The sequence below is a fragment of the Pristiophorus japonicus genome, chromosome 4 (assembly GCF_044704955.1).
Source record: "Pristiophorus japonicus isolate sPriJap1 chromosome 4, sPriJap1.hap1, whole genome shotgun sequence".
Taxonomy (NCBI): domain Eukaryota; kingdom Metazoa; phylum Chordata; class Chondrichthyes; family Pristiophoridae; genus Pristiophorus; species Pristiophorus japonicus.
In genome coordinates this window covers 156,409,628-156,424,270 of record NC_091980.1, presented here as the reverse complement: position 1 = coordinate 156,424,270, position 14,643 = coordinate 156,409,628, and the positions used below count along the sequence as shown (strand labels likewise).

The 14,643-nt window shown below is 44.3% G+C and overlaps 1 protein-coding gene across 3 annotated transcripts in view; it reads right to left on the bottom strand.

Moving 5' to 3' along the window:
* Positions 1-14,643, bottom strand: part of paplna (papilin a, proteoglycan-like sulfated glycoprotein) — a 279,507-nt gene that overhangs the window by 5,285 nt on the left and 259,579 nt on the right. For all 3 annotated transcript variants that reach the window (XM_070878697.1, XM_070878699.1, XM_070878698.1), the window contains 2 exons: positions 11,999-12,107; positions 9,426-9,586 (listed from right to left, as the gene is read on the bottom strand). In XM_070878697.1, the coding sequence (XP_070734798.1) occupies positions 9,426-9,586; positions 11,999-12,107 (270 nt within the window). The remainder of the gene's footprint in view (positions 1-9,425; positions 9,587-11,998; positions 12,108-14,643) is intronic.

Sequence of the window (14,643 nt, the reverse complement as noted above, 5' to 3'; positions counted from 1 at the left end):
GCCTCAATTGGAGTTCAGGACTGGAACATCAGGTCCTTCATTGAAACATCTGTGAACTCATGTGCAAGCTTGTTCAAGGGACCACCTATGATGAAGGCCCACTTCTGTAATCCATAAAATAACAAGTATAAAAGACTGGAGCAGAACCTGTGAAACTGAAATGAAGAGTGCAATTTTCTTACCAACAACTCCATTTGCATTTGATTCAAATCTTGTTTGCTCCCATTTTATACAGTACACTCCATTTACTCACTGAGTAGCAGCAGGCTAATTGGCCATGAATGGTAAGAGAGCCTGTATTCACTGACAATACAGGTATTTCCCAGCAGAGGTCACTGGATATCAACCTAGCATGTACCGTGGTTGATTTTCTCTTTCCTTCCCCTCCGGGAGATGGAGGATAATTAGAGCATTGCTGAAACTCCAGTTGAGATCAGTTGATTGAGCACAACATGTTGCCTCCTTTAACTAGCCACACCAAAGCTGGTCTATATAATAGCGAGTCAGTCCTGGAGCTCCCTGATCTACACGCTGCCCACAGCGATATGATCAGCAGGCATTGCGTCAGCTTCTGCAAGCATGCTGATGATATCCAGCTCTACCACTCCACCACCTTCATCCATATCAGGAAGCCAAAAGTCATCATTTTCAATCTCTGCCATAAACACTTGCCACAGATTTCATTTCCCCACCCCTCCCCGCTCACACTGCAAAACTTTGGCATCTTGTTTGTGCATAAGCCGAGCTTCAAAGCCCACTACCAGTACTCTTTATCAAGACCCACCTCCAACTGACGCTCAGGCCCTCCAGCAGTAAAACCTTTTCCATGACTTGGTCAGATCGGGATTCAATTATTACAATCCTCCAACCTGGCCATGATGCAGCTGCTCATATATGCATCCTACTTATCCATCAGCCTCCCTCCTTGCTGACCTAGAAGTTTCTTGTTTCCCCTAATGAATTACCTTTAAACTCCCTGCCCCAATCTTCAAATCACTGCTCAGCCTTGTCCCAGTCTCCCTCTACTGCGATATGTTGGTCCCCTCTATGACCCTCGCCGACCATCTCGAAATCCATCATCTTAACCAAACTTTTTGTCGCCTCTGCGATCTTTCCTCCCGTTTCGCCATCTATTTCCCTTTGCAAAGTGAGATTTTTTTTGAATTATTTTAAAACCAAACAGGTTCAATGAAGCAGATGTGTCCATCTGAAGATATCACATACACAGCCGGTTACAAGAAAAGTTTTCCGGCAGTTAATGCAGACTTGGACAATTCTGAGAAAATAAAAATGAAGTAGAGACCAAAAATGGGCACATTCTTGAGCAACAAAGAACACACCTCACTCACAAGCCTCAGCTGATACAGCCAATTACAAAACAAGGAATGGCACTGTTAGCGGGAGATCATGTTAAAGGTTTTAGGAGGAGGACGTCAGTGACTCCTGGGGGGAATTAATGTCAGAAACGTTTCCAGTGGTGGGGCAGGGGTGAGCATGTGAGTAGGGCTTCAGAGTGGGGGTGTGTGGAGGATTGAGTTGGGGAATCAGGTTGGCAATGTTTACCACAAATTTCCAGTTCAATGATTTGACTAAAATGAACAGGAAGTTACAAAAGATGTAACAGGAATGGTACTGAGAAAGTTGAAGAAGTAGTGCCGAAAGTCAACAAACTTCATTTTTGTTTAAAAAACACACATTACTCATTTCAAAACGTCCGTACTCGATCATTACAGCTTTCTTTGTCTTTGGGCTCGTAGAGAGGGCGAACAATATTTTAACAATTTATTCGCTGTCAATGGAACATAAGAATTAGGAGCAGGAGTCGACCACACAGCCCCTCGAGCCTGCTAGCCTGCTCTATCATTCAATAAGATTATGGCTGATTTTCTACCTCAACTCCACTTTCCTGCCCGATCGCCATATCCCTTGATTCCTCTAGTGTCAAAAAAATCCTTGAACATACTCAACGATTCAGCATCCACAGCCCTTTGGGGTCGGGATATCCAAAGATTCATGACCCTCTGAGTGAAGCAATTCCTCCTCATTTCGGCCTTAAATGACCCACCCCTTATCCTGAGACTATACCCCCTAGTTCTAGACTCTCCAGCCAGGGGAAACAACCTCTCAGTATCTAACCTGTCAATCCACCTCAGAATCTGAAATGTTTCAATGAGATCATCCCTCATTCTTCTAACGCAGTGACTACTGCCAACACACTGGAAGCTGTGCGGAAACAATTTCCGGAGAAATGTCAGGCTCCAAATGTGAAAAAGTAATGTTCACCACAATTGGCAGGAGCTGACAGCGATAAGCACACTACGCGAGAGTACAATAAAACTCTCTCAAGCTGACAACATCCTGATATCACATTTCCTCGTTCAATTGTACTGGCAACTTTAACAGTTCATTCTGATGAATTAATCACAGGCAATTAAATCCCAACATCCTGTGATTGCATTTTTATCACCAGCCGGGTGTTCAAAGCACAACAGAGGACCTGATTGCGATAACTACGCTCAATGGGGTAGAATTTGGCCAGTTATAGATTTCTGGCGCACTCACCAGAGGTGCACCGCTTTTGTCCGCCTTGAAGTGCTCCAAAAACTTTTGGCCGCTCCCCAGTCTCTCCTCGATGGTGGCGTAGCATGGCCACTGGATTCTAGAGTGCGCGCATGTGCAGTATCCTCGCCCCCAGAATCTGAGAGTGTGCTGCAGGCTGTGTGGCCGATGAGTACCGCCCCAATCCCTAGCCGAATGGGCTCCCTCATCAGCGGCTTGCTGCCTTCCTGGGCCGTGTTTTGGTAGGACTTCTATTTTTTATTTATTGATTGATTCATTGTTTATTACTTTGGTCTTGGTGCTTTAGGTGCAGGGTTGATTCTATTTTTTTATTTGTTAATTAATTGCTTATTACTTTTTGTGCTTTGTAAGTCTTGGTGCTAGATGCAGGTCCTCTCAGCTTCCTTGTATTTTTTATTATTGAATGCTTATTTTTGTGTTTTGTTTAGTGCTTGGTGCTTTAGAATGTACCTACCTGCGCTGATTTCTTAACTCTCCGCAAGGGCTTTCTGTGCGGGCCATAGGGAGAAAAGGCAAAAAGAAGTAGAAAGAAATCGAAAGGTGACGTCACAGCAAGTGATTTGTGAGTAGTTTTTTCTTTTTTCTTTTATCAGTAAGTAACCTTTTGCATTATTGTTTCTAGTGTCCCTGACGACTACACATGCGAGAAGTGTATCCAGCTGCAGCTCCTGACAGACCGCATTGCGGCACTGGAGCTGTGGGTGGATTCACTCTGGAGCATCCACGATGCTGAGAATGACATGAATAACACGTTTAGTGAGTTGCTCTTACCGCAGGTAAAGGTTACACAGCCAGATAGGGGATGGGTGACCAACAGGAAGTGCAGTGGAAGGAAGGTAGTGCAGGGGTCCCCTGCGGTCATCCCTCTGCAAAACAGATACACCGCTTTGGGTACTGTTGAGGGGGCTGACTCATCAGGGGAGGAGAGGGCAGCAGCAGCCAAGTCTATGGCATCGTGGGTGGCTTTGCTGCACAGGAGGGCAGGAAAAAGAGTGGGAGAGCTATAGCGATGGGGGATTCTATTGTAAGGGGAATAGATAGATGCTTCTGCGGCTGCAACTGAGACTCCAGGATGGTATGTTGCCTCCCTGGTGCAAGGGTCAAGGATGTCTCGGAGCGGGTGCAGGACATTTTGAAGGGGGAGGGTAAACAGCCAGTTGTAGTGGTGCATTAGGTACCAACGATATAGGTAAAAACAGGATGAGGTCCTACAAGACGAATTTAGGGAGCTAGGAGCTAAATTTAAAAAGTAGGACCTCAAAAGTAGTAATCTCAGGATTGCTACCAGTGCCACGTGCTAGTCAGAGTAGGAATCGCAGGATAGCTCAGATGAATACATGGCTTGAGGAGTGGTGCAGAAGGGAGGAATTCAAATTCCTGGGACATTGGAACCGGTTCTGGGGGAGGTGGGACCAGTACAAACCAAGGTCTGCACCTGGGCAGGACCGGAACCAATGGCCTAGGGGAGTGTTTGCTAGTGCTGTTGAGGAGGGGTTAAACTAATATGGCAGCGGAATGGGAACCTATGCAAGGCGACAGAGGGAAGTAGAATGGGGGCAGAAGCAAAAGATAGAAGAAAAGTAAAAGTGGAGGGCAGAGAAACCCATGGCAAAAAGCAAAAAGGGCCACATTACAGCAAAATGCTTAGGGGAAAAGGGTATTAAAAAGACAAGCCTGAAGGCTCTGTGCCTCAATGCGAGGAGTATTCAGAATAAAGTGGACGAATTAGCTGCGCAGATAGCAGTTAACGGATATGATGTCATTGGCATCACGGAGACATGGCTCTAGGGTGACCAAGGCTGGGAACTCAACATCCAGGGGTATTCAACATTTAGGAAGGATAGACAGAAAGGAAAAGGAGGTGGGGTGGCATTGCTGTTAAAGAGGAAATTAATGCAATAGTGAGGAAGGATATTAGCTTGGATGATGTGGAATCTGTATGGGTGGAGCTACGAAATACCAAAGGGCAGAAAACGCTAGTGGGAGTTGTGTACAGACCACCAAACAGTAGTAATGAGGATGAGGACAGCATCAAACAAGAAATTAGGGATGCGTGCAATAAAGGTACAGCAGTTATCATGGGCGACTTTAATCTACATGTTGACTGGGCTAACCAAACTGGTAGCAATGCAGTGGAGGAGGATTTCCTGGAGTGTATTAAGAATGGTTTTCTAGACCAATATGTCGAGGAACCAACTAGAGGGCTGGCCATTCTAGACTGGGTGATGTGTAATGAGAAAGGACTAATTAACAACCTTGTTGTGCGAGGCCCCTTGGGGAAGAGTGACCATAATATGGTAGAATTCTTTATTAAGATTAAGTTAATTCAGAGACTAGGGTTCTGAACTTGGGGAAAGGTAACTTCGATGGTATGAGACGTGAATTGGCTAGAATAGACTGGCGAGTGATACTTAAAGGGTTGATGGTGGATAGCCAATGGCAAACATTTAAAGATCACATGGATGAACTTCAACAATTGTACATCCCTGTCTGAAGTAAAATTAAAACGGGGAAGGTGGCTCAACCATGGCTAACAAAGGAAATTAAGGATAGTGTTAAATCCAAGGAAGAGGCATATAAACTTGTGAGAAAAAGCAGCAAACCTGAGGACTGGGAGAATTTTGTAATACAGCAGAGGAGGACAAAGGGTTCAATTAGGAGGGGGGAAATAGAGTATGAGAGGAAGCTTATTGGGAACATAAAAACTGACTGCAAAAGCTTCTATAGATATGTGAAGAGAAAAAGATTAGTGAAAACAAACGTAGGTCCCTTGCAGTCAGATTCAGGTGAATTTATAATGGGGAACAAAGAACTGGTGGACCAGTTGAACAAATACTCTGGTTCTGTTTTCACGAAGGAAGACACAAATAACCTTCCGGAAATACTAGGGGACCGAGGGTCTAGTGAGAAGGAGGAACTGAAGGATATCGTTATAAAGCGAGAAATTGTGTTAGGGAAATTGATGGGATTGAAGGGCGATAAATCCCTGGGGCCTGATAGTCTGCATCCCAGAGTACTTAAGGAAATGGCCATAGAAATAGTGGATGCATTGATGATCATTTTCCAGCAGTCTATCGACTCTAGATCAGTTCCTATGGACTGGAGGGTAGCTAATGTAACACCACTGTTTAAAAAAGGAGGGAGAGAGAAAACGGTTAATTATAGACCGGTTAGCCTGACATCAGTAGTGGGGAAAACATTGGAATCAATTATTAAAGATAAAATAGTAGCGCATTTGGAAAGCAGTGACAGGATCGGTCCAAGTCACCATGGATTTATGAAAGAGAAATCATGCTTGACAAATCTTATGGAATTTTTTGGAGGATGTAACTAGTAGAGTGGACAAGGGAGAACCAGTGGATGTGGTGTATTTGGACTTTCAAAAGGCTTTTGACAAGGTCCCACACAAGAGATTGGTGTGCAAAATCAAAGCACATGGTATTGGGGATAATGTACTGACGTGTATAGAGAACTGGTTGGCAGACAGGAAGCAGAGAGTCAGGATAAACGGGTCCTTTTCAGAATGGCAGCCAGTGACTAGTGGAGTGCCGCAGGGCTCAGTGCTGGGACACCAGCTCTTTACAATATACATTAATGATTTAGATGAAGGAATTGAGTGTAATATCGACAAGTTTGCAGATGACACTAAACTGGGTGGCGGTGTGAGGAGGACGCTAAAAGGCTGCAGGGTGTCTTGGTCAGGTTAGGTGAGTGGGCCAATGCATGGCAGATGCAGTATAATGTGGATAAATGTGAGGTTATCCACTTTGGGGGCAAAAACATACAGGCAGAATATTATCTGAATGGCGGCAGATTAGGAAAGGGGGAGGTGCAACGAGACCTAAGTGTCATGGTTCATCAGTCATTGAAAGTTGGCATGCAGGTACAGCAGGCGGTGAAGAAGGCAAATGGTATGTTGGCCTTCATAGCTTGGGGATTTGAGTATAGGAACAGGGAGGTCTTACTGCAGTTATACAGGGCCTTGATGAGGCCTCACCTGGAATATTATGTTCAGTTTTGGTCTCCTAATCTGAGGAAGGATGTTCTTGCTATTGAGGGAGTGCAGCGAAGATTCACCAGACTGATTCCCGGGATGGTGGGACTGACATATGAGGAGAGACTGGATCAACTGGGCCTTTATACACTGGAGTTTAGAAGGATATGAGGGGATCTCATAGAAACTTATAAGATTCTGACGGGACTGGACAGGTTAGATGCAGGAAGAATGTTCCTGATGATGGGGAAGTCCAGAACTGGGGAACACAGTCTTAGGATAAGGGGTAGGCCATTTAGGACTGAGATGAGGAGAAACTTCTTCACTCAGAGAGTTGTTAAGCTGTGGAATTCTCTACCGCAGAGAGTTGTTGATGCCAGTTCATTGGATATATTCAAGAGGGAGTTAGATATGGCCCTTGCGGCTAAAGGGATCAAGGGGTATGGAGAGAAAGCAGGAAAGGGGTACTGAGGGAATGATCAGCCATGATCTTAATGAATGGTGGTGCAGGCTCGAAGGGCCGAATGGCCTACTTTTGCACCTATTTTCTATGTTTCTATACGCTGGTCTACGTTAGTTTGAAGCAACTACTAGCTGTCCAAACTGGCTTAAATAGCCAAAACAGGCGTAGGTGGCTGGTAATGCCCCCTTTTGGAAAAAAAAACTAAACTAAAAAAAATTCTAACTAACTCACTTACACCGGCGCAAATTAAATGTGCAGAATGGGGATTTTTAAGATACTCCAGAAAAATCAAGTTGCTCCAAAAAAAACGGAGCAACTCCTGGGCGATTTTGGGCCCCATGAGAGTACAATATAACTCTCATGCTGACAACATCCTAATATCACCTTCAAGTCACATTACAGACCTTACAATACTTGAAATTTCCACCCCTCAGCTTTCTCTCTCACTACTTTATGTCATTGGCAGCAATCACATCCTTCTAAACCCCATAGAGTATAGGCACAATCTACTCAATCTCTCCTCATAGGACAATCCTGCAATCCCAGGGATCAATCTAGTGAACTTTGTTGCATCGCCTGTAAGGCAGGTATATCCTTCCTCAGATAAGGAGACCAAAACTGTGTGCAGTACTCCAGGTGTGGTCTGACCAAGGCCACAATTGTAGCAAGATTTCCTTACTCTTATACTCTACCCCCTTGCAATAAAGGCCAACGTGCCATTTACCTTCCTAATTGTTTGCTGTACCTGCATGCTAGCTCTCTGTGTTTCCTGTACGAGGACACCTAAATCCCTCTGAACACCAACATTTAATAGTTTCTCACCATTTAAAAAATATTCTGTTTTTCTATTCTTCCTACCAAAGTGAATAACCTCACATTTCCCTACATTATACTCCATCTGCCACCTTATTGCCCACTCACTAAACCTGTCTATCTAATATCCCTTTGCAGCTCTTTGTGTCCTCCTTGCAGCTTACTTACCCACCTAGCTTTGTATCATCAGTAAACTTAGATACATTAACTCGGTGCCTTCATCTAAGTCACTGATATAGATTGTGAATAGCTGGGGCCCAAGCACTGACCCTTGCATCACCCCACTAGTTACAGCCTGAAAATGATCCATTTATCCCTATTCTGTTGTTTGCCCGTTAACCAATCCTCTATCCATGCTAATATATTATCCCCAACCCCATCAGCCCTTATCTTCCGTAACAACCTTTTATGTGGCACCTTATCGAATGCCTTTTGGAAATACAAATATACTACATCCACTGGTTCTCCTTTATCTACCCTGCTAATTACATCCTCAAAAAACTAATAAATTTGTTAAACACTCCCGTTCATAAAATCATGTTCATTTATGCCCTGTTGCCACTTCTTTAATGGATTCCAGCATTTTTGCGCCAACTGATGTCAGGCTAACTGGCCTGTAGTTCCCCGTTTTCTCTCTCCCTCCTGTCTTAAATAATGGGGTTACATTTGCTACCTTCCAATCTGCTAGGACTGTTCCAGAATCTAGAGAATTTTGGAAGATCACAACCAATGAATCCACTATCTCTGCAGCCACCTCTTGGAAACCTAGGATGTAGGCCATCGGATCCAGAGGATTAGTCCCATTAGTTTCTCAAGTACTTTATCTCTGCTGATTTTAAATCACTAAATTCCTCACACTCATTAGCCCCTTGATTCCCCATTATTTTTGGTGTGCTTTTTGTGTCTTCTGCTGTGAAGACAGATACAAAATATTTATTTAAAGTCTCTGCCATTTCCTTATTCCTCATTATAATTTCTCCTGTCTGTTTCTAAAGGACCAACACTTACATTTGCTACTTGTTCCTTTCTACTTACTTGTAGAAGCTCTTCATGAATGGATCACTTTTCCTGTGGAGTTTTTAGTTCTCAATGAAATGTATATTTGTTGAGAATGTTGGAATATTTCTATAAATGTTTCCCACTGCTTATCTACCATCATACCTTAGCCAACTTTCCCCTCATACCTATGTAATTGGCTTTATTTAAGTTTAAGACTAGTTTAGACTTAGAATTTCAGTTTGGGTTTGAGAGTGAAATACTTACCATTTTATGATCATTCTTCCCCAGAGAATCCTTTACTATGAGATTACTAATTAACCCTGTCTTTACACAATAAAAGATCTAAAATAGCTTGTTCCCTGGTTGGTTCCACGACGTATTGTTCTAAGAAACTGTGTCGAATGCATTTCATGAACAACTCCTCCAGAATACATATAGTAAATATGCCCAGCGCTGTAATTTAAGGGTTAGAACCATTGCTTCCCAAAATCTGGAAGGGGAGTGTGGCGATTCTGCGACTTGATTAAAAAACAGACCAAAATGTGACTCGAACCATCATGCTCTGGTTTTACTCACATGTGACTGTCAGCTCGGCACTTGCACTGACGGAGTGAGAGCCGCTATACGCGTTGCAGGTGTAAGTACCAGAATCTCCCAACTGAACATTATGTAAAGTCAAGGTACCATCCGGTGAAATGTAGATATGCTCCCCATCCGCTCTTAGAGGGATTCCATTCCTGCATTAGAAAGATAAATGTGTTATAAATTGCTTTTTTAAAAAATCTCGTCCCCTTCCTCTTATACTTTATGTAAAATATTTCAAATTTGGTTAAACCACTTCCTTTTTTGGAGGAGCGCAGAGAAGAAGGGAAGAAATGATTGATCAAACTGTTCTAGCAGTAGAATACCTGTACAAAATAAATTTGATTTTCAGTTGATGGTTCTTCATACCGTATTACTCTGTCATATGGGGTGCTAGATATTGATGAGGGATGTTTTGTAACAGTGGAGGATTCCTCGATGGGGAGGTAAATGAAAGGTAGGAAAGGAAAAACTTGCATTTCTGTAGCCTCATCACTTCAGGACATCCCAAAGCCAATGAAATGCAGTCACTGTTGTAAGGTAGGAAATATGGCAGCCAATTGGTGCACAGCAAGCTCCCACAAACAGCAGTGAGATAATGACCAGATAATCTGTTTTAGTGGTTGATCAAGGGATAAATGTTGGACACCGGGTGTAATGTATGCATGCTCACAGGTTTGTAGAGCTGTTAAGGGGTCGTTCAGCCCGACTGCCTGCCTCTCTTCTGTGGTTACATCCGAGCAAGGGTGATCCTGGAGATGGAGCACGAGGTGTCCACCAGTACGCTCGCAGCCTTCCACGAGAGATGGGCACCGGAGGGACTGGAGTGCATCATCACCCCCGGCATCCAAATTTTAAATGTCTAAAGTTTAATTTGCCGGTTTTCGTGCCCCCTGCCCCCCCATTTAGCTAGGGGGCACGTGTATAATTTGTGTTTCAGTGCCCTCAAAAAAAAAAAACAAGCGGGCACTTGAAAAGTTTTCTTGGAGTGTGCCCCCCCCCCCCCTTAATCAGGAGGCACTTTGATTACTGATGTGACTCAAAATAGTTGTAGAGCTGTTGAGGCATGGCCAAGGTGGCCATTAACCGGTCCAGGCAGCGGGCGGTCAAGGGGGTCGTTCAGCTCGACTGCCTGCCTCTCTTCCGCGGTTACATCCGAGCCAGGGTGTCCCTGGAGATGGAGCAAGCGGTGTCCACCGGTACACTCGCGGTCTTCCGCGAGAGGTGGGTGCTGGAGGGACTGGAGTGCATCACCACCCCCGGCAACCAAATTTTAATTTGAGCCACTAATGTCTAAAGTTTAATTTGTTTAAGTTTGTTGGTTTTAGTGCCCGCCTTTAATCAGGGGGCACTTAATTTACAGGTGCAACTTAAAATAGTTGTGGAGCTGTTGAGTTGAGAGTAACTTAGCCAGTCATGTGATATTCACAAGACTCAATAAAACCCAGCTAGTTGGGTTCAGGGGATCCACGATGGGGCAGGTGGTTGTGAGCCTGGTGGATGAACTGGTAATGTGTAGTGCGATTGTTAAACCTTTGCTCATAAACCAACTGTTTCTTAATAGCAATGTGTTGCTGTGAATTCTTAAGCAAAGAATCCATGAAGCAAATACATTACACTGGGGAGAAATCTTCTGCTCTTCTTTGTAGGTGCCATGGGATCTTTTACGTCCATCAAGAGGCCAGACAGGGCCTCGGTTTAAAATCTGATCAAAAATACAGCGCCTCCGACAGTGCAGCACTCTCTCAGTATTGAACTGGGACTGTTAGCCTAGATTATGTGCTATGTGGAGTGGGACTTGAACCCATGAATGTCTGACTCAGAGGAAAGAGTGCTACCACTGCGCCACGCTTGTTAGGGTTCAGACAAGATCCTGCAAATCCCCTGGGAGGACAGATGCACCAACATTAACGTCCTCGACCAGGCCAACATCCCTAGCATTGAAGTACTGACCACACTCAACCAGCTCTGCTGGGCAGACCACATTGTTCACATGCCTGACACAAGACTTTCAAAGCAAGCGCTCTACCCGGAATTCCTACGCGATAAGTGAGCCCAAGGTGGGCAGAGGAAACATTTCAAGGACATCCTCAAAGCCTCCTTATTAAAATGCAACATCCCCACCAACACCTGGGAGTCCCTGGCCAAAGACCGCCCTAAGTGGAGGAAGAAGTGCATCCGGGAGGGCACTGAGCACCTCGAGTCTCGTCGCCGAGAGCATGCAGAAATCAAGTGCAGGCAACAGAAAGAGCGTGCAGCAAACCAGACTCCCCACCCACCCCTTCCCTCAACAACTATCTGTCCCACCTGTTACAGACTGTGGTTCCCGTATTGGACTGTACAACCACCTGAGAATTCATTTTTAGAGTGGAAGCAAGTCTTCCTCGATTTCGAGGGGCTGCCTATGATGATGATGAGGGTTCAGACAGATAATGAAAGAGAGGTACTAACAGGTACCAGTCATGAGGCCAATGGGAATAACAAATATTTAAAGCTCCTCCCCTCATTCAGGGTCAGAGTGTGTTGTGTTTTGGTTTATTTCTCTTTGTCCCATCTGTTCCTTTTACCTTGTCCATCTTATATTAGCGTTAGCAGCAGACACCACACATGGAAACTCGGCCGTTCCGCTTGAGGCCACGCGTAGATTCTGTGGAGGTCCTGAAATTTTCAGCTCTCCTGGGTAAAGACAAAACTTGTTAGGTCTTTTTTTTTTTTGAATCCCATATGTTTACTATGCTTTCGGGCTTGGCTCCAGGAGGTGGGAATGTCACCAGTATAACCAAGACATCCACATTCCTGAAGCAAGAACTCTCTGTTACTACCCTTGCAGGCTAACGAAGCGACACAGGCAGCAGGAGAAACACATTTATCCCGCTTTGAGACTCCCATAGGGTTGCCAACCCTCCAGGAATTCAACATTAACCTCCAGGACACTGCTGTCAGCAAGCCTGGAGAAAAATCACTGGGCATTAATTTCCTTTGAACACTTCTGTTTATTAGTGATAAAAAAATGGGACTGACAGTCAAGTACCATCTTAATGAGTAAGGTAGAGTCTTTTTGCTTTCTAATTGGTGTAGGAAGGTGGTGCGTGGGTGCGGAGCAGTGGGAGGCACGAGGTCATGTGATGTAATTTCCAGGAATACATTTAACATGACAACCCTATCTGGAAACCTCCGGAGAATGGAGACAAAATAATTCTCTATCCCAGAGAGCTGTGGAGGCTGGGTTATTGAATATATTTAAGTTGGACATAGACAGATTTTTGAATGATAGGGGAGTCGAGGGTTATGGGGAGCGGGCTGAAAAGTGGAGTTGAGGCCAAGATCAGATCAGCCATGATCTTATTGAATCGCGGAGCAGGCTCAAGAGGTCAAATGGCCAACCCCTGCTCCTATTTCTTATGTTTAACAGCAGGCGGTGACTCAGCCACCCACAGACAGGATTGTCAATACCGTTTATCAAAAGAAAACCATGCACCAAATTTGCATTAAATGCAGGGAGGGGGATGAGTCAGAGAAAGGCCAGGGATCTGTGGATAGCCACATTGCAGGAATGCAAGGAAATGCTTCCATATATAAATTGCAAGTTAAGGAGATGCAATGCTCAGAGGCATGTTTTCTGCACAAAACATCCAAAGGGACATACTTGCTGTACAAAATACTCCCATCTAAATAAATATATAGTTCATTCTTCTGTTAGGCTGTAGGAGATAGCTTCAGTTTAGTCACTCACTCCTGCAGTCCTGCCATTTTCCAGGTCTCTGTTCACACCTGAAGGAATTGTAATGATACAGATCAAAGCTGCTTTGTGAAGGAATGATGTGTTTCAGAGCAGCCTTGACGCTACTCCCCAGGCACCTGGGCTGGGTAAAGTGAGTGCCCGTCCAACGTGTGCTGTAAATGAGGAGAGCTGCCACCAATACCACCCACGTAACATTGCAGCTCTGGGTGGGAGTGGAGGGTCTTGTGAAAAAAAACAGGAAAATAGCCTCTGGTCTATCCAGCCTGTCCCGCACTATTGCAATGGTCTGCATCACAGTACAGACATACTCCACCCCACCCTACCCCAAACCATTTGATCTCCTGGGAGAGGCAAAAAAAGATAAAATCCCAGGCCAGTTTTTTTTCTTCGTTTTTTGCAGTCTTTTTATAAAGTGTTTGCAAAGTTTTTTTAATAACTTTTAAAAATGTTTTTGCAGTTATTTGCAAAGGATTTATAAAGTTTTTTGCAAACTTTTATTAGCTTTTTTTTAGTTTTTGCAAAGTGCTTTTTGTTGTTGCAACATTGAGGCGCAATTGTTTGAACTTTGACAAAGTTGTGATGAAACCGATCTCACTCCGTTAGCTTTTTTTTCTTTTTCCCCCCCCCAACGCCACTTTCTCTCTCTTTGGTCTCTCTGTCTCTGCTCCCCTCATGGCTTTCATATGAGATGTCAAACCAAAATGAAGGGATCTCCTACCGAATGTAGCCGTACCCAACTGCAAAATGGCGACATAAAAATAAATAATTGAAGGAATGCCACGTGTTTTAATTAAGATCAGTTGCAGGTTGTGGGTTTTTAATTCATGTCGATTTAGAACAACACAATAACTTGCCTTTAATACAAAGAACATCCCAATGCAATACACAAATAAACACAAGGGAAGTTTAGACTGGCTGAATTGGTTTAAGTTGATACACAAGCAACTGATGTTGAGCCAGGGGCTAAATACCAGTGTAGAAATTAATGTGTCACGTACCATTGGCAACCTGGGTTTCTGTGACGCCTCAGTGGCTTTGTCCAGAGTGTAACTGAACCACAGAGACCAGGGACATCCCAGGTTTGACCTCCCCCAGTCACTGTCGTGACTGGTCTCAGATGGAAGTAGCAGCAGGTAAACTATAATTGCTCTCAATGCCCTTGTGATGGGGAAGATAAAAATTGGCCAGGGTTTTTGCTCCTCATCACTAAACCGAGGCCCTGTCCGCCCTCTCCGATGGATAAGGTCCCATGGCATTATTTCGAAGGGCAGGATACTTCTCCCCCGTGTCCTGGTCAATATGTATACCTCATTCAACATCACTAAAATAGATTTAAAAAAGGAGGCACACAGAAAGCAGGAAACTATAGACCAGTTAGCCTAACATCGGTGGTTGGGAAAATGCTGGAGTCCATTATTAAGGAGGCAGGAGTGGGACATTTGGAAAAGCATGATTCAATCAAGCAGAGTC